The 27,818-nt window shown below is 41.5% G+C and overlaps 2 protein-coding genes across 3 annotated transcripts in view; one reads left to right on the forward strand and one right to left on the reverse strand.

The window, feature by feature from the left end:
• Positions 1–2,504: 2,504 nt before the first annotated feature.
• Positions 2,505–10,576, reverse strand: Ndufa5 (NADH:ubiquinone oxidoreductase subunit A5). Its single transcript, XM_041675506.1, has 5 exons — positions 10,465–10,576; positions 10,169–10,213; positions 6,365–6,481; positions 3,036–3,101; positions 2,505–2,667 (listed from the first exon to the last, which is right to left on the reverse strand). The coding sequence occupies exons 1-5, from the start codon at positions 10,486–10,488 to the stop codon at positions 2,566–2,568; spliced, it is 354 nt and encodes a 117-aa protein (XP_041531440.1). The 5' UTR covers positions 10,489–10,576; the 3' UTR covers positions 2,505–2,565.
• Asb15 (ankyrin repeat and SOCS box containing 15) overlaps positions 10,189–27,818 on the forward strand; it is a 48,520-nt gene continuing 30,890 nt past the window's right edge. Inside the window, exon 1 of one of the 2 annotated variants that reach the window (XM_041675503.1) lies at positions 10,189–10,273. The gene's annotated coding sequence lies outside the window, so the exon portion shown is untranslated. Of the gene's footprint in view, positions 10,274–27,694; positions 27,724–27,818 lie in introns of those variants that run through there. The other variant, XM_041675504.1, reaches the window with a different exon arrangement.

Here is a 27,818-nt window from a genome sequence, read left to right on the forward strand (position 1 = left end):
AGCCAGGATGGATGACACATGCTTGTAATCCCAATGCCGGGAGCCTTTCCAGGTCAATGAGAGCGTCTGTCCAAAAAGAACAGTAAAATGAAAAATTTTTTAAAGAGGTGAATGGTACTTGGGGAATCACACCACAGCTTGTCATGTGGCTCCCAAGCACACACAAACGCATGCATGCACACACGCGGTTCCCAAGCACACACCAACGCATGCATGCACACACACAGTTCCCAAGCACACACCAACGCATGCATGCACACACACATGGTTCCCAAGCACACACCAACGCATGCATGCACACACATGGTTCCCAAGCACACACAAACGCATGCATGCACACACACATGGTTCCCAAGCACACAAACTCATGCATGTGCATACACACATGGTTCCCAAGCACACAAACTCATGCATGTGCATACACAGTTCCCAAGCACACACAAACACATGCATGCGCACACACATGGTTCCCAAGCACAAGCACATGTATTCACACACACACACATGGTTCCCAAAGCACACACACACAAACGCATTCATGCGCACACAGATAGCCTGTACTAAATCAGTTCTTTTTTTTTTTTTTTTTTTGAATTTTCGAGACAGGCTTTCTCCGTAGCTTTTTGGTTCCTGTCCTGGAACTAGCTCTTGTAGACCAGGCTGTCCTCGAACTCACAGAGATCCACCTGCCTCTGCCTCCCAAGTGCTGGGATTAAAGGCATGCGCCACCACCGCCCGGCCTAAATCAGTTCTTTACACTACTTCTTTTCACTAACTAGTTATAGCTGACTACCTTCAAAGATACTTCCAAATATATTTCTGTAATTCCCATCACTTAACTTCAATCTGAACGTACAATTTAGGATCTCACTGTACAAGTTTTTATGGGAAATTGAACTTACTGAACAAACAAAAACGTGTGATTTTTAGCAATTTGGCATTTATCACTATGGCCCAGCACATGCCTATATAGCGACGTAACTTGTGTAACCACCGAGTCCCAAGAATAAGCTGAGACCAGCTGTTATGAATTGCCACCGATTTTGACTTTCATCATTTCGAAGAGACACTCAAATGCACTCCACTGCCTGTCCCTTAAGAAAGGGAGAAAGCAAAAGACAAATTTGTTCTTCTATCCTGCAGATCTGAAAGGAGAGGGGAGTCTAAGACTAAAGGGCATAATGAAAACTGCCTCTTGGCGGCAGCACACTCAACAGAGCGAGGCCTCCTGTAAGCGGCAGTTCCCAGAGCCTTCATCTAGTAGATACCGCATGCTGTTTGTCCAAATAGTACCAGTATATTCCTGCCATCCTTATGAAGTTGTTATACATCCATTCAAACAATCATTCCAAGGCGAATACATCTTTGGTTATGCTAGGTAAATGCCCTTTTCATTCAAAAACAGACTGTCCACTAACTGAAATATTCAGCATTAAGTCCAGATGGGCAGAGCAAGGGCAGGGGACACGAAACTTAAAGATCATTTTCTTGTCTGCACAGTCAAATAGGCTTTTCTGTGGAAGTACCTGTGATGTGGTAAGAATTTGAAGAAGAGTTATCAGAAGGCTACTGAGAGGCTTGAAGTAAGTCACTATAAAAAAAACTACTCAACTTAGTCTAGAAGACAGTCAGCAACATTAAAAATCTTGGACAAACAGAATCTTCTGTGAAATCAGGACACTTAACCTGGATGTTTATAAATCAAATGGGAAAGAATTGAAGGACTGAAAGCAAGCGTAAGGTTGTGCGGGTCACAGAACGACAACGTGCAAACGGGTAGATTAAGACACAGTAGCTTGCAGACAGCCACTCTTATGATCATTGTCTATGCCCAATATAAAGATCTGGGTACACGATTTCCAGTGACGTCAGCTTGGGTACATTGACAAACAAGAAAGGAGGATCTTGGTATGTTTGGAACAACTATATTGTACAGGCTGGTGTGACTACGGAATCCAAGTGTATTAGACGATACCTGTTCTAGAGGTGCAGTGCTTATGTTACCCCAAGTGTTACAGTCATGGCCATAGTTCCTCCAACACATCATGCTTTGCAGGGTCACACCACACTGCTGGTTTTCTTACCAGCAGCAGAAATAAACTACGGCACGCTATTCTGATGTCACATGATTTAGTTAAGTACTGAGAAGAGTGGGTGCCATTCCCATTCAAGAATATTACTATGTGAAGAGAACAGTACTATCACATTTACATAGTAATCACCAGAAATTCTTACGCAAACACCAATAAAGTCTGCTCCACTAAACAAAGCACTGTTGGTGAAATGTCCAAGACGCTCAAATATAACAGGAGAAAGTCAATGAAAGATGACATAGGCACAGCAAACCCTTTGTGTGACCTCAGAAATAGAAGCCGGAAAGTCAGCGTGAAAGGATTCATAGGACCCCGTTACCATAACCAATGATGTCTCCTAAATATGTCTTGGAAATAAGATACATACTATACTACTCTTCTTAATTCTAAGACGTCAATAATAAGGGCACATTTTAGCATAACAGAACATTTAATTGCACATTTAACTGGCATCAGCCATCAGACACTGTAATCACATCGGCCACTTCCACTGGTTGGCAGGAGGCTCTTCCACCAGAGGCTCCCATGGCTTCCACTGCAGCATCTTCCTTGCCAGACTTAGTTCATTTTCAGCCTATTAATAACAGAAAATTTGAAAATAAGATTATTTGATGAATTATTCAGAGGAATACCTGAACGCTAACTACTAGAGCGCGCACATCCGCGGTCAGTATTCTAAAGTCCTGATGTAGTCTACCATCAAATACTGAGTATTAGGAAAGCAAAGTTTCAGAGCCACTCGGTCATCACTAAGAAAGGTCACCTCTGACTTCGGAGAATGAAATCTGCAGGAATTAGTGCTGACAAGCTCATAAGACGTAAAACCCATCCCTCATCTACAACAGTGGCTTTCAAATTTCACCCAGCTTCTCACTTAGCCATCAGGTGCAAGTCAAGACCAGCACAAGATGCCTAAACACTAAATGATCAGTGTTTCCTTACCTGAAGAATCACCTCTTCTACTTCACCACCCTGAAGCAAGTTTTCTAATTTTTTAACATCTGGTTCCTACAATTTTAAGGAAAAAGAAAAAAAAGAAAATTATACACAGAAGCATAATCTCTGAGTATTTCAATATCCTACATGTTAAAAAGCCATATACAAAAGCCCTTCCAACAAGCAGTTTTTCTCTCACCATGCTCTTATTTTTTTTACCAAAAATTTGATGGAAATCCATTTATTTCATTTCTCTACTACTCAATTAGTTTTGTTTTAATATTAACAACTATTAAATACTGACATACTTAGCAAAGTAAGACATATGATATATAATTTAGTCTTTCTAAATTAGGTTTTCAAGTATCTTATTTTTGTAAATATTTTCTATACCACCTGTAAATGAATAAACAATAAATGCTATATGACCAAAAAACTCCTCTTCTGGGTATATACCAAGCAATGCATAATAAATAAATTATATGTTCAAAAATGTCACAGAAGCCACAAATTACAGTCCCCAACTAGAAATAACCTAAATGACCAGCACCAATAGAATTGATCTGTTATTATGGTTCTGAGATATAGTAGGATACTATATGGCAACGGTGAGGGACAAATTACAACTATATGATTCCCTCAAATATACTATTAAGTAGGAAAAAACAGATTTCAATGAGCATATGAAAATTATTCCATTCCTACAGAGTTGAGAAATAGGCAAAATGAATCTATTATAAATCTATTATATTAAAAAAAAAATAAGGTAGTAACTAGGAGTAAGTGACTTGGTGATATGGAACAACACTTTTTTGTCTGGTATTAATTAGAATGTGTTTATTCTGAAAAATCCATCAAGCCCTACACTTAACGATTTCTATATATTTTTAATGTACATTATTCTTTACTTTAAAAAATTGCTAATATGGTACCTAGACTACCTAAAGAAAAAAACCTCTTTTCTAATAGACCGAGCTTTTTAGTCATTATCCAGGTGGAGTTTATCCCATAAATGAAATAAAGAGTGTTAATGATAGCAACTTTGCACTTTGTATGGTATGGGAAAGCAGAAGCAGTCCCTCCCACATGTGAGGCAATGTTCCACTGCTGAGCTACACGCCCAGCAACACCTCCATCTTGGAGCAGACATATTCAAACCAGATAAAATAAGGGGAATTCAAAAGATAAAATAAAGTGACCACAAAAGTAAAACTGCATGGAATCCACAGAAGCACCAGCAGGTTAGCGCTGCGAAGAAAATGACATGCTGGACTAAGAAGACAAATAAAAGCTAGACTTCAGCAGACCTTACAGATCATGTCAGAATTAACCTGCAACCACGACTCTATCTCCAAAGCTGCGTCTCATATGCCCAGGTCAGGAAGAAGCTTAAAACTCAGCCTTTCAAACACACGACACAGAAAACCACTGGAAGATTTTTAACAGGAAAAAGATGTAAGATTTAGATACTGAGAATGCAGTCTATTGTTTGCAGAATTAGACACAAAGTAAGTAAGATGGGACTACAAGTTAACAATTAGTTTGAAGGCAGCTGAGGCAGCAGAGCAAAGGTTTTAGGTTCCTAGTGAAGAGGGGATGGCCGTGTACTCTGACATTGACACATAGTGAAAAAATACTGAAAGACATTTTTCCTTGATATACATCATATAGGAACCAACTAAATATCTCAGACTATTGCAAACAGTGACGAAATGGAAGAGGGAAAACCAGAGAACAACAGGATAAACAAAGGTCACTGAGAGTGAAGTTGAGGAAGAATCAAAGGCACAGTGCAGCAGGTTCACTTATGAAAAGCAGGGACATTCTTAGTCTGAGAGAAGGAAAAAGACATCAGTTCATCTGCCTCAAACAAATCAAGCTACCTTTAGCCTCCTTCAAAGACTGTTTTTAAGTTACTTCCAGACTTGGCAAGCTAAGAATCAAAGTTACACTTTGGTAATCTAATAATACATTTGTTATCACTTGTGCCCGGATGAACAGTTTTTGAGTTCTACAAAGTCTGTGAAACAACCTCGGGGTGGAAACTCAGTTCTTTCACTGTCTCCCTGCCAGCACTGGGACTGAAAGCTGTAGGCTCCATTTGGTTGGCCCTGTAACAAAATACATAGACTGGCTGGATTAAACACTAGAAATCTCAGCTGAGCCTCCTGACACAGATGTGTAACTTCACCTAGTCTAGGTACTGAGGCAGGAGGACTACCAATTCTAGGCATGCCTGAACCATATAGAGTTAAGTTCAAATCCGTCTTCAGCAGTTTAATGAAACCCTGTGTCAAAACAGAAGTTAAAGGAGGAGGTTGGGTACATACTGCTGCCTCACTTGTGTGAGGTCCCAGGTTCAATCCCTAGCACCATGATGTACACAGAAAACCAGACTTTTCTTATAGTTGTAGAGAGCAGATGTCTAAAGTGAAGGTTGGGTCTAGTGAGGGTTTGTTTTTTCCCCTGAAGTCACACAATGGCACCTTGCTATGTGCTCCCACATCCTTCACGCGCTGGCACTCATGGGCAAGGAGCAAGCCCTGACTGTCTAGTGTCTATACGTACACTATCCTTACAGGGTCAGAGTCCCACCCCTGTGAGTTTATGTGGCTTCAATTATTTGCAGGGACAATTTATTTCTAAATAAAGTAATACCATATATTACAGATTTCTAGAAACAAAGTATTCAGTTTCAGTGTTCAGTGTAGCTTGAAGAAAACCAAGCACCCTTCTTTGTTGTACATCCTGTGTGTTTATGGGATTAGCCCTTAAACCTAGAGCTTGTAAACGCTAAGAGTTCTACCACCGAGTCACACCTTTTTATTTTGAAACAAAGTCTAATAAATAAAGTTACCAGTCAGGCCAGCTCTGAGCTTCCTCTGTATCCCAAGGTGACAAGAATTTGTGATCTCCCTGCTTCAGTTTCCCTAGAAGCTGGGGATTACAGGCCTGCATGACTAAGCCCTGGACAGCCTACTGTCTCAAGTAGTCATTACGGCAGCTTTCTGTACGTCACCACGACACAATTCTCCTGGCTTTTGTTCCTCTCTGCTGTGGTTAGAAGTCAAGAGGAATGTCTCTACAGTCAGAGGTGAAAGGTCACCGACAACTAGGCCGGAAGGGTGGCATAAAGGAACCTGCAATGTCACCTTGGGGCATGGATTCAATCTTATTCTTGTCCTCCAACAGTGCTTTACACATGGAAATCAGTCAAAGCACAGGTGTTTGCTGAATGCAGAAGGAAAAATATGGAGGAATTGCACTGAAAGAAAGACAGTACAAACTGAGAGCTAAAACGAGCACCTGAAATATTCCTTAAATGTCTTACTTACCGCCTTGACCATATCCAGCTTCTCATTGGTGATTTGTTCTGTGTATTTTCTATAGGCTGCATGTTTAGGGAACTGCTTCAGAATATCAAGAATCTTTGTATACAATATTGTTAGCCTCTGGAAAGACAAACCACACACATTTCAGTAAGTCAAAATGCCACCACAGACAGAATGCATTTAAGTACTCACAGGAATAACTAAAAGAGAATTCACAATTTTAAACTGTGTTTACTAAAATTCATGTCTATGTTCAATCTCTTTACAACCTAAGAAAAAATGGAATACAAGCATGGAAATTCTTCCTACTGTGGTATATATATATATGTTGAGGGTACATATATAAGAGGTATAATAATAAGCTAAATTAAAACCAACTTGTAGCTAGCTAATGGCCTTCTCTGGAAAGCAAATCACTTATTAAAGCTGAATTCCTCACCTTGAGGTAATGAGTATTACAAATTGCACACTGAGATGTCAACTCTGGGAAGGCCACTCAGGACAGCAGCAGGTGTGGAAGGCGCAGCCTGAGCCTTGCAGACGAGCTGTTGGCACTGCGGATGGCAGAGCCTGAGAAGTGGGTCTACTCCAAGCTCGTTGGTTCCCAGAAGATCCAGAGCGCATCCCAGATGTCAGACACTAAGTTACTTACACTGTTGGGTTTTAGTTTTGATCTGATCTGGTTCTAACTGTGCTCTGTTCTTCCCTCTGGGAATAAGGAAGTATGTAACTTGGTTTTGATTTATAGGAACCTATAATTAGGAGACTTCGGATAATACATGTATGCAGTATACATGCATATGTATTATTCTGGAAACATCTTAATCCTTATCCTCTCAAATTTATTAATATAATGCATATATTCATTTTAATACAGTATTTTAATAAGTCAATCTGATTCAAATTTTGAGATTTTTAAAAAGACTGGGGGGCGGTAACTAGAGAGATGGGTCAGTGGCTAAGTGGCTGCTCTTCTAGAAGACCTGGGTTCTATTCCCAGCATCCACACAGCAGCTTATAAGGATCTGCAACCCTAGTCGTAGAGGATGTGCTACGCTCTTCACTGGTACCAGGCACACAAGTGGTACACAGCCACACATGCAGGCATACACACAAGTATCAAATAAATTGCAAACTATTGTTCTCATCTCTTAGGGTAAAATAGAATGCATCTAGTCTTACAAAAATTCAGATGGGAATCAGAATGATCAGTGTAGGACAATGCAAAGAAAAAAGTGTCTGTGTAATGTAGTATCCAAACTGGGACACTTCTCCCAGTAAAAGCAGACTGTACTCATCATTGTGCCAAAACACAGATGCAAACCTGAGCAGCCTCCCAACAAGGGACACGAGACCGACACCTGAGCATTTCAGTAATCACAAGCAATCAACACTTCTAAAGAACACTCTTCTTTTTTCAGTAAGAATGTACCCCGTGTTGTTTGGATATAAAGACAGACTGGACATGGGTCAAACTCGTTCTATAGAGAAGAGAGTGGTGGAAAATATGATAAGCACGATAAAACACAAAATCCATTCATGGTGGGCTGTGGGATAAGATACAGAGCGGGAGGCAGTAAAAACAACACCGAGCACTGATTGTTGGCACGCACACAGCTCCACTGCCTAGCTGCCTGGACAAGCTGTTTCGACCTAGTTGCCCTCATTCCTCATCCGTAAAAAGTAGAGAACGTATAGGATGTTGGGTCAGGGAAGTCCCAGCCATCTATTGTCTCAGTCTCAGCATCCTATGAAGGAAGAATCACTTCAGCAAAACGCAGAGGAGCTCAACAAGAAGAAAATGTATCTGAGACACCTTTGAGGGATGAAGGGAGTTGAAAACCTGAAGGTGTTGGAAGAAGCAATTTACGTACAAATTAGAACAGCACCAGACTAACAAAAGACACCAAAGCCATAAAGGAAGTAGATACAACTCTGCAGCTGTGCTGTGTAGTAAGCAGCTGCTCATCAAATACAGCTGTGGCGTACTTAACATGTAGCTAACTAGACGGAGATATGGTGTAGGAGAATAAAAAAGGCTGCAGACCAGCATTGAATTTCATACTGAATATACACTACAATGATAGAATGTCAGATGTTAGGTTAAATAGTAAAAGTAATTTAAACAACCAAACAAATCTTTCTGCTCCCTTTGGAGCAGGGCCCTACTCTATAGCTCGTGCTGCCCTCAAACTTAGATCCCCACATCCTGGCCTCCCAAGGGCTAGGAAGACAGTCATAAACTACTTTTACTTTTCTATACTAAAAAAAAAAAATTTCTAGAAAACTTCATATTGCATTAAGACAGCTTACAAGTTTGTGCTCATGTTTATTTAGGAAGCACTTGACTGGAAGTAGGTACATAACAGAAACAGGAGACACGGAGGAGAAAAGTTAAGACTGCATGTAGTTTTACATACCACGGTACAGCAGTTGGACCCTTGGGGAGGACTAAAAGACTTAAGAAAAGGGTGCAGTGGAGCCTATATTTTAGGAAAATTAAGCTGGCGGTCACGAGCTAAAGGAAAGAAAGAGTCATGAAGGCCAGCAATTAAGCTGTTGTAAGCACTTCCACAAGAGCAAGGGGTTAAGCTGCACTGAAGACTAGAGGAAGATTAATGAGGTCGAACCAGACTGGTAGATGTAGGTGAACTGTTCTTCCCCACCTGCCAGATCCCAAATAACTGACACGGAGACTCAGTATTAATTACAGATGCTCAGCCAATAGTTCACACTTGTTACTAGCTAATTCGCACATTTTAAATTAACTATAATTCTTATCTACACTCCACCACCTGGCAGCGCCTTCCTTCAACACAGAATGCTCATCTTACTTCTTTCTGTGTCTCTCTGGACCCCCATGACTCCACCCTTCTTCCTGGTGTCCTTAGTTTGGTTCTCCCACCTAAGTTTATTCTGTCCAGCTATTGGTCAGTCAGCATTTTTATTAAACCAATCACAGCAACAAATCTTCAGTGTACAAAGGGATTATACCACAGCAGTTAGAGGAAAAAAAAATTAGGCACAATCCATTACTGGAATAAATATGAAAGTTGGATATGAACCAACTCCACGGAACTGTTTTCTGAACTACACACACACTGGCACACACACAAATAGATAAATGTAATAAAAGTATTTTCACTGGTACTCCTGGGACAATGAAGAGAAATGTGAACCGACAAGATTTAGCATCACTGCTATCACGGGAAATACTGAAAAGGGGCGTTCTGGCCAGGTCTGGCTGAAGTATATTGAAGAGGTGATGAGAAGCTGGAGACAGTAAATACTGATGACTCGAGTTATGTACGTATATAGGGAAGGAGAGAAGCAGTGTAACTGCTGAAAAAAGGAGAAATGACAAGATTTTTGTTTAGGTTTGTTTGTATGTTTTCCAATAGACACTGAAGGAGGCAACTGTTAGGGTGGTGGGATAAGCCAATGTGTGAAATCCAGAGCAGAAACGTATGAAAATGCGATGCGCAGGGCGCCGAGGACAGTCCCTACAACCGAAGGTGCGAAAATGCCAAGAAAGGGTCAAGAAGAAAAGTGTCTTAATGAAGAGGCCACGGCAAAGGCAACATCAAAAAGGGTGACGTGGGATCAGAGAAGCCTAGGGTGCCATTGTGTCAAGAGTTCTCGGGGATGCGGAGGGGTGGGAGGAGAGGCGTGGGTGGGGTGGGGTGGGTTCCTGTCCGGTTAACACTGCAAGATCAAGGTTGCGGTGCGCGCGCGCGCGCGCACACACACACCCGTTAACCTTTGAAGACCAAGGTCACGCGCGCGCGCGCCCACGCACGAACTTACCTCGTGTGGAGTGTCGCACACAGCCAATCCCACCAGGCCGGTGGTCTGTTCGGAAACAAAACACAGCCGCGCTGTTTACCGTCATCCCACGAGTCACCGCGCACAGTAAGCCAACCCGTCCCTCCCGGGACTTCCCTGCCCGGCCCGCGTCCCCAAGCCGCCCGCAGAGCAGCCGACCGTCCGGTTGTCCCCTCCCAGGGCAGCGGACCCTCCCCAACCCCGTCGGTTTAGCGTCTCCACCCACGGGTGAGGGAGACGCGGCGGCCGCAGCACAACGGTGACCTCCATCCGCTCACCTTCTTCAACGCACCCGCCGCCATGACAGCACCCGAGGTCAGGAGCGCGCAGCCCTCTGGGAGCCTCTCCCAGGCCTGCTCAATCGAGCGTCGGCGCCGCTGCTCTGTCACCTAGGAAACCATCGGGCTCCGGCGCTCGAGCAGGAGGGTGTGGGTGGCTGTTACTCCCGCCCACCTGGAAGGGATTTGCGCATGTGCGACTCACGCGCAAAGTTCTGCAGGCTTTGGGTGGGTGTAACGGAGACTGACTCCGTGGTTAGGGTTAAACGTTAAGGGAAACTCTACGAAAAACCTCAAATGTAGTCACTACAGGAGCTATAATTTTGCTTAACCTTTGATTGACGTCCTCAGTTTTTGGAAATGAGGGTGAGAACCGGCCTGAGCATCATGAAAAATGCTCTCCTGCGCATGTATGAATACATTCTCATAAATGGAAGCTGTAAAGTGGAATTAACCGTATGATGCATCCGTTTGCGCTTGAGGAAACTGATGAATGGAAGGTTATGAGGTCATAGTCTTTGTTTCAGTGGAAGTTTATGAGGTCATAGTCTCTGCTCCCTCTGCCTCCAGATGCTAAGAATGTCTGTGGTTGTTGGGTGTGTTCTAGAATGTGGAATCATAGCTTTATAAAAAGATGCATGTGTTCCTTGTGACTTTGGATTCAGGCATCTCTGTGCGGTATTTGCTAAAGACACCGAGGGGAGACAGACCTGACTGATCCTGCCTAAGGTACTACAAAACTGATCACTTCCGTGTAATACAAAAAATAAGTAGGTTTCAGAACCAACCCTTTGTGGAGGGACACACTGCGAAGGAAGGCTTGCTAGTGGTATTCTAAGCTAGAGACGGTAGAATTCGCTATAAAGGGACACATCCCATGGTATCTGTGATATCAGAGGGAATCTAGGAATGTCTTAACAAACAGTGTAAGAGGATAGAATGTTCTGGATTCTCGGGTACTAGAGGTGCACTGTATGACCCACTGGAGTAAATGTTCCAATCCCTGGAAAGATGGACGTTAGGAAATTCTGTAAATGCTTGAGAAAAATTAGAGTCGGGAGGGTTAAGCCAAACTTTGACCCTGCATCTTACAGAATTTACACCGGACCCTCTAGCCTGTCCAAAGAGAGCCGGAGCCTCCAGTTCTGCTTCTCAGTGATAGAAGTGTGTGTGTGGGGGGGGGGGGGGGGGGTTGGTCTTATCAAGATTAGGTGATCAAACTGTCTCCTTGAAACCCAGGCCTCTGGTTCTACTGAGGGAAATATTAGGAAAACAACTGGAAGAGAGAGTCCTGGTTCTGAGGAACGGTGGGCCTCCTCCTGAAGCTGCCCAAGGGGACAGCTCCTTCCTTTGACATCTGTCTCTTATTATTTATAAACAGGTAGAAAAGGTGAAAATAATGCCAAACCAGAAAACTTGCATCCCCCTCCAAAAGCTAGAGGAAAAAAAGAGAGAGAAAGACCCATGTAAGTGAATCATTAAAGTAGGAAAACAACTAAACCCCAGACATTTGGAGATTATCTACCCTTTGTGCCATTTGTCCAAAAACAGGTTTGTTTCCAATTATTTACACTTTTCCCAGAGTTTTCTATCTTAGTATGGACACCCCTAGAAACTGTGAAGATGGTGACATCTAATACTCCAGTCTGGATTGAAATTAAGTTAAATATTGAGATTAAATACCTTTTTTGTTGAAAATATAGAGAGAAAAGCCAATGGGGCCCCAAGTAAAAAAGATTTGTGGCTACCTCCCCCTGTTCTGAAAAGTGTGTCTCTCCACTTCTGCACACTTTTTTCTTTCTTTAAAAGTCAAGAAATAAAACTATAAAAGGAAAGGGAAAAGGAAGATTAAAAAAAATTGTATGGTATCAAGATATATGAGCATAGTCAATGTAAATGATAAGAATATATTAATAGATAAAAATCCATGTTTTAAAAAATATTTTAACACTTATAAAGTGATAAAATTATTTATGAAAAAAATTTTAAATATGGCAAAAAAATAAAAATATTTCCTACATGTTAACACTTTGCTTTGCTAATCTCATTCAACATAAAATGGCAAATTAAGTGAATTAAGACTAGCTGGATACAGGATGACTAATATACAGAAGCACTTCACAAATGAGCTGAAATGTAATGACGTAGAACAAGGCTGAAATAATCATTCTCTAAGCTGTTGTACTGATGGTTTATTCTTTGACAGCCAGAGGTGTGGGGACAGTAGTGCTCTGATGGGAAGGAGAGAGTAGGGTCTCAGTTCCCAACAAACTTTGTCGTGGCTAGACAAAAAAAAAAAAAGTTAATAAGTAAAGTCATATACCGTGACCATCTCCAACGAGAACGATCAGTGTGCAGCATCAGGGCACGGAAGCCTCTCTGACAGGGGTTATTTATGTGGAGACATGAAGGTAAAGAACTCTTGTCACATAGAACTAGCTTAAGGATGCTGCAGCCAGAGGGAACAGTCAGAACAGAAGTACTGAGGATGGAAAGTCCTGTTGCCCTGGGCAGCTTCAAGACCAGCATCATTTAACCACGGTGCCTTCTGATGAATGCGGAACCCTCAGCTGTCAGATTGCTCTAACGGAACTCTCGAACCTTTCACCTTAGCCAAGTCTACTTCTTCGGAAAATTTCCACTAGAAAGAAGCAAGCAATAACAAAATGTCATGTTTCCCGATAGGACCTGTCAAAGCATGTAGAGATTAGTAAAATGGGGTAAAAATGGGATGAATTTAAAGTCTGATGCCAGCTTTAGGAACGGACAGGGAAGTGGACAGCATCTGCATTGACAACTGGGGAAAAGAAAACTTTGACAACTTCCCAAGTTCTAAATAAAATTATGAAAGCTTTTGCAAAGCACAGGTGGGATTTTCGTACTAATTTGCATGTTTTGAAAGCCTTGGTAAATATTTTAATCGTAGCCTGCCCCCCCCCCCCGCGCCTTAAAATTTCACTGTCAGTGTGGCTTTGGGGCCTAAGAGTGTCCTTGTTTGTAATATAAGATATTACATAATACAGAATGTGTAACTCATAATGCAGTAAGAAATAGTCTTAAGAGTCTTTATATCTAAACATTTGCCCGTTCTGTGCTTCTGGGGAATCCTGTAAGGCAGAAATAATTGAACCGTCCCAAGCGCCTCCATGGGACATACAGCTTTTGGCCAGAAGGTGGTGGTAAAAGCTAATAACAAGCTTGCATCTTGGATGATTTTTGCTTTTTGCTTCTTGTTTTTTTTTTTTTTTTATGTTTGGTGTGTGTGTGTTCTTTTACATATTCTGGAAGACTCATTTGAGATGAAATATAATTAGTAAACTCAAACAGCAATACCCGCCATTCAAAACAGTCATAGATAATAACAGTAAATAACTTTGAGAAGCCCCAGCCATGTAGCCTTATGTGATATTAAAGCGCGTTACATCACCTGCATTTTTAATAGAGGCTTCATGAGACTAACTAACGGGGCTGGAGAAACAAGGGAGTAAAGCAGTCAGTATGTTGTCAGTGCCTAGGAAGAGACTGGGCTGATCAAAGCGGTATATGCGGTTACAGTGAAGTTCCGCTGAGCAAGAGGAGGGACAGGAATGTTCACAGCAGCTGGACACCAAAGAATGAGGTGGAAGAAGAAAATTACTTCCTGTCTTAAGAGCACAGCTGCGGTTGCAGTTGGGGAGCTGGGGAAGAGACTCTTAGGAGACTCCGGGAGGAAAGCAGACCAAACAAAACCTGTTGCCTGGGAAGTTACAAAAAAAAAAAAAAAAAAAAAAAGGATGCGGAGGGGAAGCAGAGCCTGGTGAAAAAGGCTTCAGTGAGTGATTTACACTCTAAGAAATAACAATTGCTCTGGCTGTTTCTGTTCAAGGGCATTGTGTCATGATGGAGTATGGTTAAATCCTTGCCAGTCATACTTCAGGCTTACTCACACTTCCCAGCTCTTAGGTATAGAAGGCGGTTCCCTCTTTCCGACCATGTTAGCCCTTCTGGTGGGTCTCATTCTGTCCATTCACAGTAGACTGCTAGAGCTACTCTTATTACTGGACCCATATGAACCCTCCTGGACTTGCCTCTCTTCGGTCATCTTGTCCTCTCTTTATGGGCTGTTTAAGATATACCCAGGTAAAACTGAATATACTCGGAGACTGCCTTCAAGTCTCCCCGTTTCCTCTAGCAGGTGTGCTTGCTTACCTCTCCCTCTCCCCCTAAGTTTGAAATTACTTTTAGCATGGTTATGTCTTACTAATTTAACAAAGCAGCAGAAAACTGTCATTATTTTGTTCGGGGATGGGTAAAAGGGAAGAGGATTGTGAACGTAACCGTATTATTTTGACTTAATTTCATTTGGTAATCACTTTTATCTACCTTTGATGATGACAGATGAAACGATATTTTGAAATTCCATGGAAAAATGAAACCCATCTATTTCCAGCGATGCTCAGTTCGGCATTCAGTCTTTTCCTTTGCTCATATTCTTTTCCCAAAATGTCCCTTGGGGTCCCTTCTTTTGTATCTTTTATGTAAAATTGGCTACCAGATCCCATTCTTTTTGTGATTTTCTATCTGAGTACTTGTACCTACACTGTTCTAGTTTCTCAATTCTTTAATACTGCTTCTGAGTAACTCACAAACCCACAACTTCCAAAACATTGCTTCTCCAGCCTTGGAGGGCACCAGCATCATCTAAAGGTTTATTAAAACAGAGACTATTGGACGTCAACCAACACCTGCTCCAAACTGCTCCCAAATCCTAGTTCTGATGCTTAGCAGAGTCTTGAAGTCTAGGGTCAGAACTAAATCTGAATTTCTAATGAATTCCCCGCTGATATTTGGTGGTGTGGAAGTGAAGTGTGGACCACACTCCAGAAACACTGCTTCGCCTTGTTGCTGGCACTGTCCTGCTCAGTGGACTCAGCTGTAGCTCCCCATTGCCAGGACCATCATCCCTACCTGCCCACGTTTAAGGACTTCCCACGTGGTGTCTCATCCTATCTACCGATTTCATTGCTCCTGTCTCTCCCACAATCTTACAGTTCTACAGCTATCTTCCCAATACTCTGTGCTTTGTACAAAAGATTTTGTATCACGTAGCATATTTTTGAGAAATAAATTCACTCCTGACCCAGCAGCCAACAGTTCACCCAATGTGGATGTGGTTCCTGTCTCATTTTCCTTGATGCATTCTTATTTCTTTTTCTACTTTCCTCTTCCAGCCTTTAATTCTTTATTGGATTTATATTAATCTTGTTAATTCCCAGACCCTTTAGAGTCTAAGACACAGAAGAGAGAAAATATGGAGAAAGGTAAAAATCCAATGTGTATATGTTACTCTTTTTCTCAGTTAATGAGATTTATTTACATTTTAGTCTGATAAATAAAACTGCACTCTGGTTATTTTAAAAATGTTTTCCTATATATCCGATTTTTTAGTTCATTATTTGTAGTTCATTAAATATTTAGGAGGACTGGTGCTTTTAATTTAGTGGGTGACTAATATATGATGCCCTTGATGTTCCATTTTGTTCTATAGCACCTATTAGTGAAAAAAAATATATCATATCCTTTCTCCTGTCTCCTCTCCTCTGCTATTGGTTTTAAGAAAAACTTGTGTTTCTTAGCATTTGCTTTCACGTAAATACATTTGAGCTTCCAGTATTTGCTTCATCATTCAGGATATCTCCTTTCACCTTCGTTACTCCTGCTGAGACACCCGATAGCACTTGACTTCTCCCTTGCCTCCCAAGTGTATTAATAGACTCACTTCTAATTTCAGGGCATAGGACATCAGCATTCTGCATGGTAATCCCAGGCCCTGGGTTTATTTAATCATTGATCCTATAATGGTACATTTCCATGGTCTTCACTAATCCATTTCTCATACTTATTTGTCTTTATTATTTGGTTGAAGTCAGTCTTTAGTAATTTTCTAAGAAGGTCTTGTGGGACTCTTCCTCTTACTAGATGAAAAACAGCCTCAAGTGTTACAAGTCTGAGGATTTGGAAGCCATAACTTTAGAGGCATGTTGCATGGAGCGAGCTGTGTTTCCTCTTATAAGTAATTAAAAAAAGCCCTGAACTCATATTTTCTTCAAAATCCACTGGCGTTACTATTTCACGTCTCTGTGCTGATGACAGCTTCTGTGGCTTTTTCTTGGCATTCGTAGCTTGTCTTTTGTTTCCATTAAAACCTTAATACTCCAGAAATATTTCCTTAATGTATGTCTCAATTCTTGATTACTATTTCCAATCTTTCGTCTTTATGGTCTCCAGCTATGAAGGCCTTCTTCAGCTGTTTGAAATGTATATGATATAACCATGTAGATATATGTGTGTGTTAGACACTGTGCTAACTTTCCCAAAATACTGTCTTGGCTTGCATAGTGTTTCCCTTAACTCTTTAAAAGTTTATCTGGGAGTACCTTAGGTAAATATTTCCTTTACCTAAGACTGTTATTAAAGTAGCACTCATAAAATCTCTGTGTTGCTGTATACGCACTTGTATTGGTCACAGGTTTGTGTCCAAATTCTTTGCCATTACCCATTTGTTCTTAGGCAAAATTCACTGTGAATACGCTCAGAAATACCTGAGTGGGTTTTCCATGTTTCCCCTTGACTTAATCTTTGCCTGACTCTTGTTTGATGACTTAGAAGATAACTGTAGTCAGAATGAAAGTTAAAAATTAACTGAGATCGAATTTGCAATCTACCTGGTACTAAGAAATTTACAAATCTATAAAAAAAGTCCTTTAGCTTCTGGGAACTAAGTTAATTATTGAAAAATCACACAAATCAATTATTCACTAGGTTCTTATTTAAAAACAAGTTGACTTTGCTGTGGAATGCATTATGAATTTAGCTTAAAACACCAATTTATGTTTTCCTATATTATAAAAATCCTATTTAGATATTGGTTGAAGTCAAACACACAAAAAAACACATGGTGAAGTTGGAGGGTCCCCCTGCCATTGCCCATGGCCTTCAGGTAATTCACTTTGTCAATTGTCCACGCTGTGAAAAGCACTGTGTCATTCTGTCAGACCTCGACTATTAACATTCAAACCCGGTATCTATGGTTATAAATAATTCCTCTTGAAGACAAGTTAAACATGGTATGGAAATGAAGGACAGAAGAGAAAAATTAGGAGAAGTTCATGGGAAAAGTGAGAGAAGGCTTAATTAATCTGAGTCTTTGTGGTGTTTTGTGTGAGAATGACCCCATTGGTTCATATATTTGAATGCTTAGTCATGAGAGGGCACTATTTGAGAAGGATTAGGAAGTGTGGCTTTGTGGAGGTAGGTGTGGCCTTGGAGGAAGTGCATCTCTGGGAATTGCAAATACCCATACCAGGGCAGTGTGCTTGCTCTGCCTCCCTGCCTGTGGATCAGGATGTAACTCTCAGCTACTGCTCTATCGCCATGTGTGCCACCCTGCGTCCCCCATGATAATAATGGATTAAGCTTCTGAAACTGTAAGCAAGCCCCCAGTTAAATGCTTTCTCTTACATTCGTAGCCTTGGTCATGGTTTCTCTTCACAGCAATAGAACAGCGACTAAGACCATCTTAAAGGGACAGAAAGATGTGTAGGAATAGTGGAGTGACAAGAAGTGTCTGTGACCCAAGAAACAGATGAGCGGAAAGAAGTTCAAGCTGAGGAAGTGAGCTGAGCATGAGGACTCTTGTGGGTCTCAGTGAGATCAGTATCTTAACCTACTCTGAAGAAAACAGTTTCAGGGTGTCTTAGCTACTTTTTTATTACTGTGAAGAGACACCATGACCACAGCAATTTATAGAAGAAAGAATTTATTTGAGGCTTATGGTTTCAGAGGTGGTCTATGACCACTGTGGCAGGGAGCATGGCATCAGGGAGCAGGCATGGGGCTGGAGCAGTAGCTGACATCTCTCCCACAAGCATGAGACAGACAGAGAGAGAGCCCAAATGACTTAGGCATTTGAAACCTCAAAGCCCTCCCCAAGAGGCAAACCTCTTCCAACAAGATCACACATCCTAGTCCTTCCCAAACTGTCTCATCACCTGGGGACCAAATATTCAGATGCATGAACCTATGAGGGCCATTTTCATTTAAAATGACCACACAGGGTGAGTCAGTGTGATACAAAGTTTGTTTGTTAAAGAAAGTAATAACACTTACTTTAAATGTAAGTACTGGCCACCATTAAGCTAGAGGTAGACCTGTCTTAACATCTATAACGAAGAGCCAGGTGTGGTGGTACACACCTTTGATCCCAGCACTTGGGAGGTAGGGGCAGGTGGATCTCTGTGAGTTTGAGGCCAGCCTTGTGTGCAAAGTGAGTTATGGGGCAGCCAGGATTGTTACACAGAGAAATCCTATCTCAAAACAAACAAACAAACAAAAAACTATAATCAAGACTAAATAAGGTTTTAAAATTAGGTAAATCTTAAAATTAGGTTAAGAATATAAGCTGGCTTGTTGGTTTCTCTTAAGGAATTTCCCCTTGCAAATGAAACTGCATGGCAGCTTGTGAGGCGCAGCGTTCAGACGCAGGAATGAGAGAGGATGCTATCAAGGTTAAACTCAAAGAGAGCAGGCTTTGGCTTTAGGCCCGATCATTTACCATTTTAACAGTTTTGTTCATGATGTTTCTCCAAAAAGAGATTGCTGTTATTATATAGTCTTTCTTCACAGCAGTATTGAGTTCATGGGCTGTGTAGAAAATTGTTGACTTTCACTCAACAAGAAATGAAAAAAACAGATCCCTGGGGGTGAGGAGTCATACCAATGGGCCCCTGAAATTTACCCATCTTTCCTTCCTGCTCAGGACTCTTGTACACCTGCCCATTCAGAGACAGGAATGTTTACCTAAGGCCACAGGTGGCTTCCTAAGGTGTGTTACATATATGTCCAGGGTCTCTACTGCAGGGCCTGATACATTCTCAGCTCAGCTCCTTCAGTGGCTGGAGTCACTGAGAGAAAAAAACCATGACAGTCAAACTCGCTAGGCATGGGACAGCTCTGAGTGTGCCCTTGCCTCCTCTCATCTGAGCAACCACTCATCCATCCGGATGGGAAGACACACACAGTGTCTCTGGCTCTGCCGGGAGCAGAAGGGCTGTGGTAATGCCAAGGAAGTGTCTGTTCCGAAATACATTCGCACTTCTGAGAACATCTAGCACAATGCTTATCTCTGCCTGCGTTAAAATCCTATCTGGTCCTCTCATTAGCTAAACGACTCTGCAGGAGTTTCATTAACCCTTTAATTTTTTCCTTCCTCCCTGGAAAATGGTCACAGTGTTGGGCCATGTCACCAACCTTTCAGGAAGGCTGTGGTGATTAAATGGGATTGTTTATAGAGGACAAGAACTGCTTTGTGCAGGTTGGAAATTCTGAAATTTCTTGGTGGAGGCAATGCTTCACTAATGCACCACATAGGGGTCTGGGGATGGAAGTGAATTTCATCTTTTTGATCCTTCACTCAAGTGCCTTTGTACAGATCATAAGCTGTATACCTGCACAGAAGCCCCAAGCACAAGACTTGGAATAATGCTTAGTTATAACAAAAACTCACTAACTACTACCTAACCCTGTGATTATTAAGGGACAAGCCACTCCAAAGCAACAGTGCTGGAGTACCGTAAGAGACCACATGATTATGTGTGTTATGAAAGGAGACCAATATTTACAATACACAGCTCTATCCTGGAAGAGTTCAAAATACATAATTGGGAAGTGGGCTGATCAGAAACCTGTGATCATGTGCTCATCTTCCATTATGTAGTCTTGGCTGTATGGTGGGCACAGCATCAGCTGTAGTGAACTGTAGCAGACCTCACTTCCCTTTAACGTCATCTTCTATTTCTGATAACGCAATAGCCACATGATAACTCTCTCCCCAAGGCTTCCATCAGCTCTCTGTCATGGCAGACATGTCACGTCTCTCACAGAGAGTGAATGCTGCACCACAGTCTTAAACACAGCCAGTGGAGGACTATGGGTCTGCAGCTGTGGAGAAACTCTCTAACCTCCCAACCACTCAGCAGTTGAAAACAAAGTATCATCAATAATTCATTTATGACATAACACTTTCAGTTTGCTCTTGTGCTCATTGGTAATTGAGTTGAGGAGAGGTGGGATATAACCATTTAGTTATGCAATTATTTTTTAAAAGATTCAGGCTACAGAAGAGAATCCTCCTCAGCAAAAAAAAAAAAAATATCTTCATCTAACTCTTGATTTATTTATTTATTTAATTTAATTTAATTAATATCTGCCTGCATGCCAGAAGAGGGCACCAGACCTCATTACAGATGGTTGTGAGCCACCATGTGGTTGCTGGGAATTGAACTCAGGACCTTTGGAAGAGCAGGCAATGCTCCTAACCGCTGAGCCATCCCTCCAGCCCCCCTAACTCTTGATTTTTGGCTTCTAAAAATGTTTGTGACAATCACTATGTGATAGGCAAGTTTCTAAATGTCCTTTTAGAAAATCATGTGTCTGCGTGTTGGGAGAGGGTGGCAAGAGCTCAACACTGGGTGCCTTCTTCCATAGATATCTGTGTTATTCTTTTTAAGACAGCATCTCTCACTGATCCTGAAGTTCATTGACTGGCCAAAAATCTGGCTCTCTCCACACCCTGCCTCCTGATGCCAGGATTGCAGATACACCTCACCTTGCTAGCTTTTGTATAGGGGCTGAAGCTCAGAGCTCAGGTCTCCATGCTTCATGGCAGGCACTGAACCGACTAAGCCATCTCTCCAGCCCTCTGTGTTCTTTGATTGGAGAACTTGTCTTTGTGTCTGGCACATGGTAATCAGTAAAGGCATGCTTGGAAGATAACTGGACACCTTGTATACAGGCAGGGGATGCATCTTACTTAGGTGTCCAGAGGTGAAGAGAGGGCTGGAAGGATGAAAGAAATCACAGTAAATCTTGCTTAAGAAATCATTCGCCTCTGATTCAAAATATAAGTCATATAAAAGGATCAGACAGGAGAAAGACCACAGGAATATTTTAGCAAAATCCCAAGTAGTAAAATAGGGAGTTCTTAGCAGGTAGAACTTCAAACCACAACATTCTAGATCCTGAAGTTAAAAAGAAATCAAAGCTCATCAAACTCCAAGCCCAAGAAAAGGCCAAACATTTCACGTGAAAGAAAGACATTGGCCAAGGAAGACAGTGCCTGGGCATTCTGTTCTGATGATCCAGGAGCTGATGTTAGGAGGTGGGGACCCTTCTTTCTTCGCTCAGCCATCAGGTTCGGTTCTGCAGTGCCTCCTATGCTTGTGCTCACTTTATGAGCTTTTCAGCAGGCATCCAGGGGTTACATACTAATTTCTTGCTCAAAAGTTTTAGTAGAATCTATCCTCTCCCTTACTCCAACACATATATCCAACCTTTCAGCATCCGTAATGTTGACACTACACACAGAGAGAAGCTAAGAAAAAAATCACTCTGGAATCATGAAACCAGATAAGAGCTCCGAAGAGCAACTGAGACAAAGTTAACACACCAAAGTTAGCTTCCACTACATCAAACCCAGGATTTCAAGTAGATTAGAGACAGGCAATTCTACTCACAAGGCAATAAAAATTATAAAATACTAATGAATAAGTACGTAAGTACTGCTCACTATCTCATTAAGAATCTTTGAAACTTTACCAAAGTAAAAATTTAAATAAATTGGGGAGAAGAGTCAATATTTTGCACAGATCAATTTTCCTCAGATCAATCTATTCTTGGAGTACTTTTAGTAGCAATTTCATTTTTCTTACTGAAAATTATTCTGAAAATCATGTGTAAGAAACAACCCGTGACATAAAGAATTTTGAAATAAAAAAATAAAGGTCTGCTCTCCCAAATGTCACATCATTCTGTGCTGCTGCAATAATTAAAATACGTGGGACAAGCACAGGGAATACACGGGCAAAAGAATGTGTTAGATTCCCTTAATAGTTCTTCAGTGGGATGTAATTAACTGAACAAAGAAATCCAATAACCTTGCATTGAGTTGTATACATTCCTCCTCTTACAGAGACTCTGTTGTAGACTAACAGTTCTAAAAAATAAGCTGTTTAGTCTTGTTAGATGTTGATGCAACAAGCTTATTCACACAAGAGAGAATATTCCTTCCCCCTTTGCCCTAAAGAACACTTTAGGAATCACTAGTATAGACCTGTTACAGGTAAGATTTGATGTATAATACAACCAGACTAACATTTGTACTGTCTGACCTGGGTTTCAATCTTATCACTGATTTTACTTTTAAAAGATTTCCAACTTAATAACTCCACTGCGCTTCAATTGATAGCAGTGCAACCCAGTGGTCACACTGATGTCCATGGTTAAACTAAATATATCCCAAAATTAAATCAAAAGTCATAAAACTAGGGCTGGAGAGATGGCTCAGCGTTTAAGAGCATTGCCTGCTCTTCCAAAGGTCCTGAGTTCAATTCCCAGCAACCACATGGTGGCTCACAACCATCTGTAATGAGGTCTGGTGCCCTCTTTCTAGCCTGCAGACATACACGCAGACAAAATATTGTATACATAATAAATAAATAATTTTTTAAAAAATGTCATAAAACTAGAAAAGGCATGTGTAGTGGTGTCAGGGGCTACGGGGGCCATAGGGGAGAGATAAAAGTGGGGAGAGTGTTCAGAAAGCCTTGTATACATGTATGAAATTGTCAAATAACAGCACCGAGCATGGGAAATGGGCACAAAGTCTCACCCTGACCAAGAAGCTCTTTGCAATTGATACCTAAAGGGAGAGGAAAAAGGCATTTTCTTCAGTGGGTCTTCAACTGCACTTTAGGGTCGACATCATGCTTAGGAGTAGTTGACCAATACAGGATGAACTCCATGGTATTATGTAGTTGTGGTGGTGGTGGTTGTGTGTGTGTGTGTGTGTGTGTGTGTGTGTGTGCGTGTGCGTGTGTGTGTGTGTGTGTGTGTGTGTGTGTATTTATTAACTTTGTTTTGATTTTTAAGAGAGGGAAAGGATATGTAGTTGTCTGGGTAGGGAAGTGAGGAGGATCTGGGAGCATTTGGAGAAGGAAAAAGAACATTGTCAAAATATTTATTGTATGAATATTTTTAAATTAATTTTTAAAAAGAAAAAACTAGTTTTATTAAGGTCCCATGAACAAATGAAATTTGTGTAAACTTAAAGTACATAATGTGGTGGTTTGGTAAATGTAGATAAATAACAACCAAACTAATTAATATAGCTATCACTGGGATAATTAGCACTGTATCTGATGAGAACATTGAAGATCTGCTATTTTAACATGTTTAAAATGTAAGTGCTATGAGCATATAACATATTATCATGTTATACATTAGAACTCTCAAACTTATTCATTTATAACTAAAATTTTGTACTTTTTTTGGCCCACCCTTTTAACCCTAGAAAACACTATTGTACGCTGTTTCTGTGAATTCTGATTTTTGTTTTCACGAATAAGTGATATCATACAATGTCTGTCGTCTAAGGCTCATCCATCTTACTGCAAATGGCAGGATTCTTTCTTTTGTAAGGTGGATAACCTTCCATTATAATATTTACTGGCCATCTACTGCTGGATATTTGACATGGTTGCATATTTTGGCTACTCTGAATTGTGCTACAGTGAACACGGGTGGGCACATATCTCTTAGAGATGTTGGTTTTTATTTCCAGTGGCCGTGTGCTCAGAAATAAAATGATGGATGTTGACTTTTCAACTGACCTGTGAGATCTTGTCTGCTGTATGTGGGATCTGGGGACCGGAAAGGGTGGGGCAGACCACAGTCTAATGCTGTAGACAGCCTGACTTCAGTTCTAGTGTGCTTTACACACAGATGTAACAAAGAAAGCAGTGATCCAAGGAAGGCTGTTTGAGTTCAGAAAAAAAGAAAACATGTAAACAAAGATCAGTAATCACACACTAAATATCAACAGAACTCTCTCAGGACAGACCAAACACAAAGCCTGACACATACTATAGATTCTATCAAGGGAAGCAAGAAAGCAAGGCAGAAAAACATATCCAGATTTAGGGTATACTGACCAGATCGAGTTCTCTAGATGTATTGCAACATCCAACAAAAACAAACATGTCTTATAAATTAAACGTAAATGTCGTAGGAGCCCTGACATGGTATCCAGGAACAAGCCAGGGAACAAAATACGCCTGGAGTAAAGGTCCTTCCCTTATTCCTGGAGCCGCTCCCACAGTTCCCCAAGGCGTTGTTCACCACGGGTTGTTCCATTGACAGGGTTCTGACACTGGATCATATTAATTAAAAAAAAAAATGTTCTGAGAAATTTCCTTAAAACTGCTCTCCTGCATTTGAGTGTGTGACTCTGCCTGTCAGTGCCTAGAATGAGGGCAGCCGTGGGGATTCTCGCACAGGTGTGTGACGTCAGCACTCCTGGCGGAGTTTGTGCTAAAGCGTTTGACTCGGTGTCAGTTCCTTGGTTTTCCGCCTGAAAAAACAAGGCCATGGTCCAAGCACTCGACACCGAGCTGGACGAGCTGAAAACTGATGACTTCCTTTTCTTACATGTCTACTTTGTTCTGAATGGGATACATGCAGGTATTGCTTACTGTCGACGCAATGCTAGGATAACATAGAGTGCCCCCCCCCACGTTTTTTTTTCCAGAAGAGAGACCTTAGTGTGCGCTTCCTATAGGGCTTTATAAAAATGAACTGATCTAGTGGGAGCTTGATAAATGGCTCTGAGAGACAGTGCGTGGATTATGTGTAATGATAGCAAGAGATGTATTTCATTTCATGATGACAAGCCTGCAGCCTTTACACCTGTTTTCAGGGACACAGAGTACCTGCGGTAAAGTGGGGCTGTCAGGGCCAGCAGGTGCCTTAAACACAGACACAGAGATGCTCCTGTGTTCCTTCGGAGTTCCCATCCAATACCACCCAAACCCCCTTATTCCCTAAATAGAACCGGGCGAGTCCAAGGGCAGCCTCGAACAGTACATCTCAGCCATTCTAACCTCAGATTCTCCATGTCCTTTGCTATAAATATCATCTTGGACCAGGACATGCATGTGTTCCTAAATATAGCAGAAGGGGGTGTCTCTGGGTGTCAGTCTCATTGCGTGTATCCTCATGGGAACGGTACTATTAAATAATCCCTCGCTGTTCAGTCATGCCTCTCCTGAATCTCAGACTCCGCTAGCCACACGAAGGCCTGGTTCAAAAAACACTTTTCTACAATTTCACAGGTGCATTGTTTGAAATCAGAAAAAAATGACACTTTAAAACAAGACAAATGTGAAGGTGATTATTAATACCCTAGAAGATCACTCTTTACTCAAGGGTTTTATGACGTATGTGTATGGATGATTGACTTGAGGGATAGGCCTTATAAACTCAGTGGGTGACTTGGTCACTTTAGTGTTGCTGTTTCCGTAATGGGGAGGAATACATTGCGTTTCAGAATTTTTTTGCTCTCTGAGAAAGGGTCTTAGTCTATAGCCAAGACGGCCTTGAGCAAATGGTCCCTTGCCTTTGCCTCCCCAGGCATCTGCCACTACACATGACTCGGAACTTTAAAGCAAATCCCAGCTGTCAGAGACCATGAGGGAAAGCAATATTTATTTGTATGTCTGTTACTCAGTCGCTTGTGCCATTCACTTAACCGCAAAGTCTCTCATTTTTGTCCTTTTCCTGAACCACTTTGAACACTGTATTGAACGTGATTTGGATGCAGTCTACAGTAACTATTCTACACATATGTCAGCACAAAGTAATTTAAGAGCAAGCACCTCCCTGCAACGCACCGAACCACATTTGAAAACATTGAGTTCACATTTTCCCATAAATTCCATTAAACCCTGAAGATTTGTTTGAATTTTTAACATGAGCGTTAAAGCAGTGTTGTATGAAAATTGAAGTATTGAGCATCTCTTGTGCCTTTTATAATAATTTTTACGGAAAAGTTCCATCAGGTTAATAATAAATCAGGTTAATAACTTAGAAAATGCCCATGACTTTTTCATCCCCCACCGTTACTCTTTCGGCGTTCAGTTAACAGTTATATAAATGTGAACTGTTTTTCAAAGTTTTGCCCCCAGGATGAGAGAAGCACGCCTTGTTTATTACAGCTAAAGAAGGTGCAGGTGTTTTTCTGGAGTTTCAGAACAATGGCAGATTGGTTATAGTATTCATATTTACCTACTGACCCCAAAGATAAAGGTGAAAAGAAAAAGAAAATCAAGTCTAGCATGCTTCTGCACTCAGAATCCTGCAGGAGAAAATGCCGGAAGATCAAAGCCACTGAATCCGACTTGGAACTCTGAGATAGAATGAGGAGTGTCACTCAGCCCCAGAAGCCAGGAGACCAATCCTGGGGCAGGGTTGTGTCAGTGGGGGAGGGGAGAGGGAGAGACAGAAGCCAGATGGCTTTGTGAATGTTGACAGTGGCCTGGGTAACTCAAAGATAGCCCTGTCAAAAAACAAACAAAAAACCACAAGGCAGGTTTTTTTCCACATCAGGAAATGGTAAGAGGGCAGATTTTATTGGTTGCAATATTTCCTTCTTTCTGATTTTGTAGTCCTTTAGGAAAAGGGCCCTCAAACTAAAACCTCTTTGTTGTTGTTGTTGTTGCTTGCTTTACATCTACAGTGATTAATTTATCATTTGTTTGTTTGTTTTACTATTCCATATCCTCGCTTGTCGGCCTGTGCATTTTGGGTCAGCATGGATACACTGAGAGCTCTATGCCTATCTTGAGTCACAGTGACAGTTTCCAAGAGCAAATCACAGTGAGGACAGCAAATTGGTATAAGATGATCTTGTCCAATGCTGTTAGATTTGGATCTAAAACTTGAAGCACGGAAGTAATAGTGAGCATTGAAACCTGCCCAGAGCAGGGGGATCTGCTGACACACAATGTACCTTCTGAATTCCTACAACAGTGTGCTTTGACTTGTGTGGGTGGGAGGCTTTTTCCTTCCGCAAGAAGCCTCCCTACAGCTGAGTTGGGAGCTCGTCTTTTTCTATAAACTCTTTGAACCAACCAGAACACAGCAAACCTTATTATTCTTCTACGAGCTTGCATTTCTTTTGACGAGAGTCAGCAGCCATCGCGGGCAATTCTTTCCTGTGTGCCAGGGAACACTTGTGCTTCTGCTGTCCAAGGTCAGATCTTAATTTAAACACCGACTGGATACTTAATTTTAGATACACTGAGGAACACATTAGCTCCAAGGCACTTCCTCTGGTTTAGGAAGGCAAGGCCCTGGATAAGAATAACGAGACGAACATTCCGAAAGGTGAGATTATGAAATATTTGATCTGTACCTTGCCAGCGCGCTTATGGAATATCAGCATTGGAAATATTCGGAGCAGATGGACACACAGGGTGCGG

This window comes from Microtus oregoni, unplaced genomic scaffold (assembly GCF_018167655.1).
Source record: "Microtus oregoni isolate MIOR12 unplaced genomic scaffold, Mior012 000026F_ref0000081, whole genome shotgun sequence".
Lineage (NCBI taxonomy): Eukaryota > Metazoa > Chordata > Mammalia > Rodentia > Cricetidae > Microtus > Microtus oregoni.

What these genes read in the sequence shown, in the direction of transcription:
- Ndufa5 (XM_041675506.1), bottom strand. Translation starts at nt 10,488, where the DNA reads ATGGCGGCGGGTGCGTTGAAGAAG. An exon ending in CGGCGGGTGCGTTGAAGAAG is followed by an intron (nt 10,214 to 10,464) that starts GTGAGCGGATGG and finishes GTTTCCGAACAG; the next exon opens with ACCACCGGCCTGGTGGGATT. An exon ending in TAGAAGAGGTGATTCTTCAG is followed by an intron (nt 2,668 to 3,035) that starts GTAAGGAAACAC and finishes TGTTATTAATAG; the next exon opens with GCTGAAAATGAACTAAGTCT.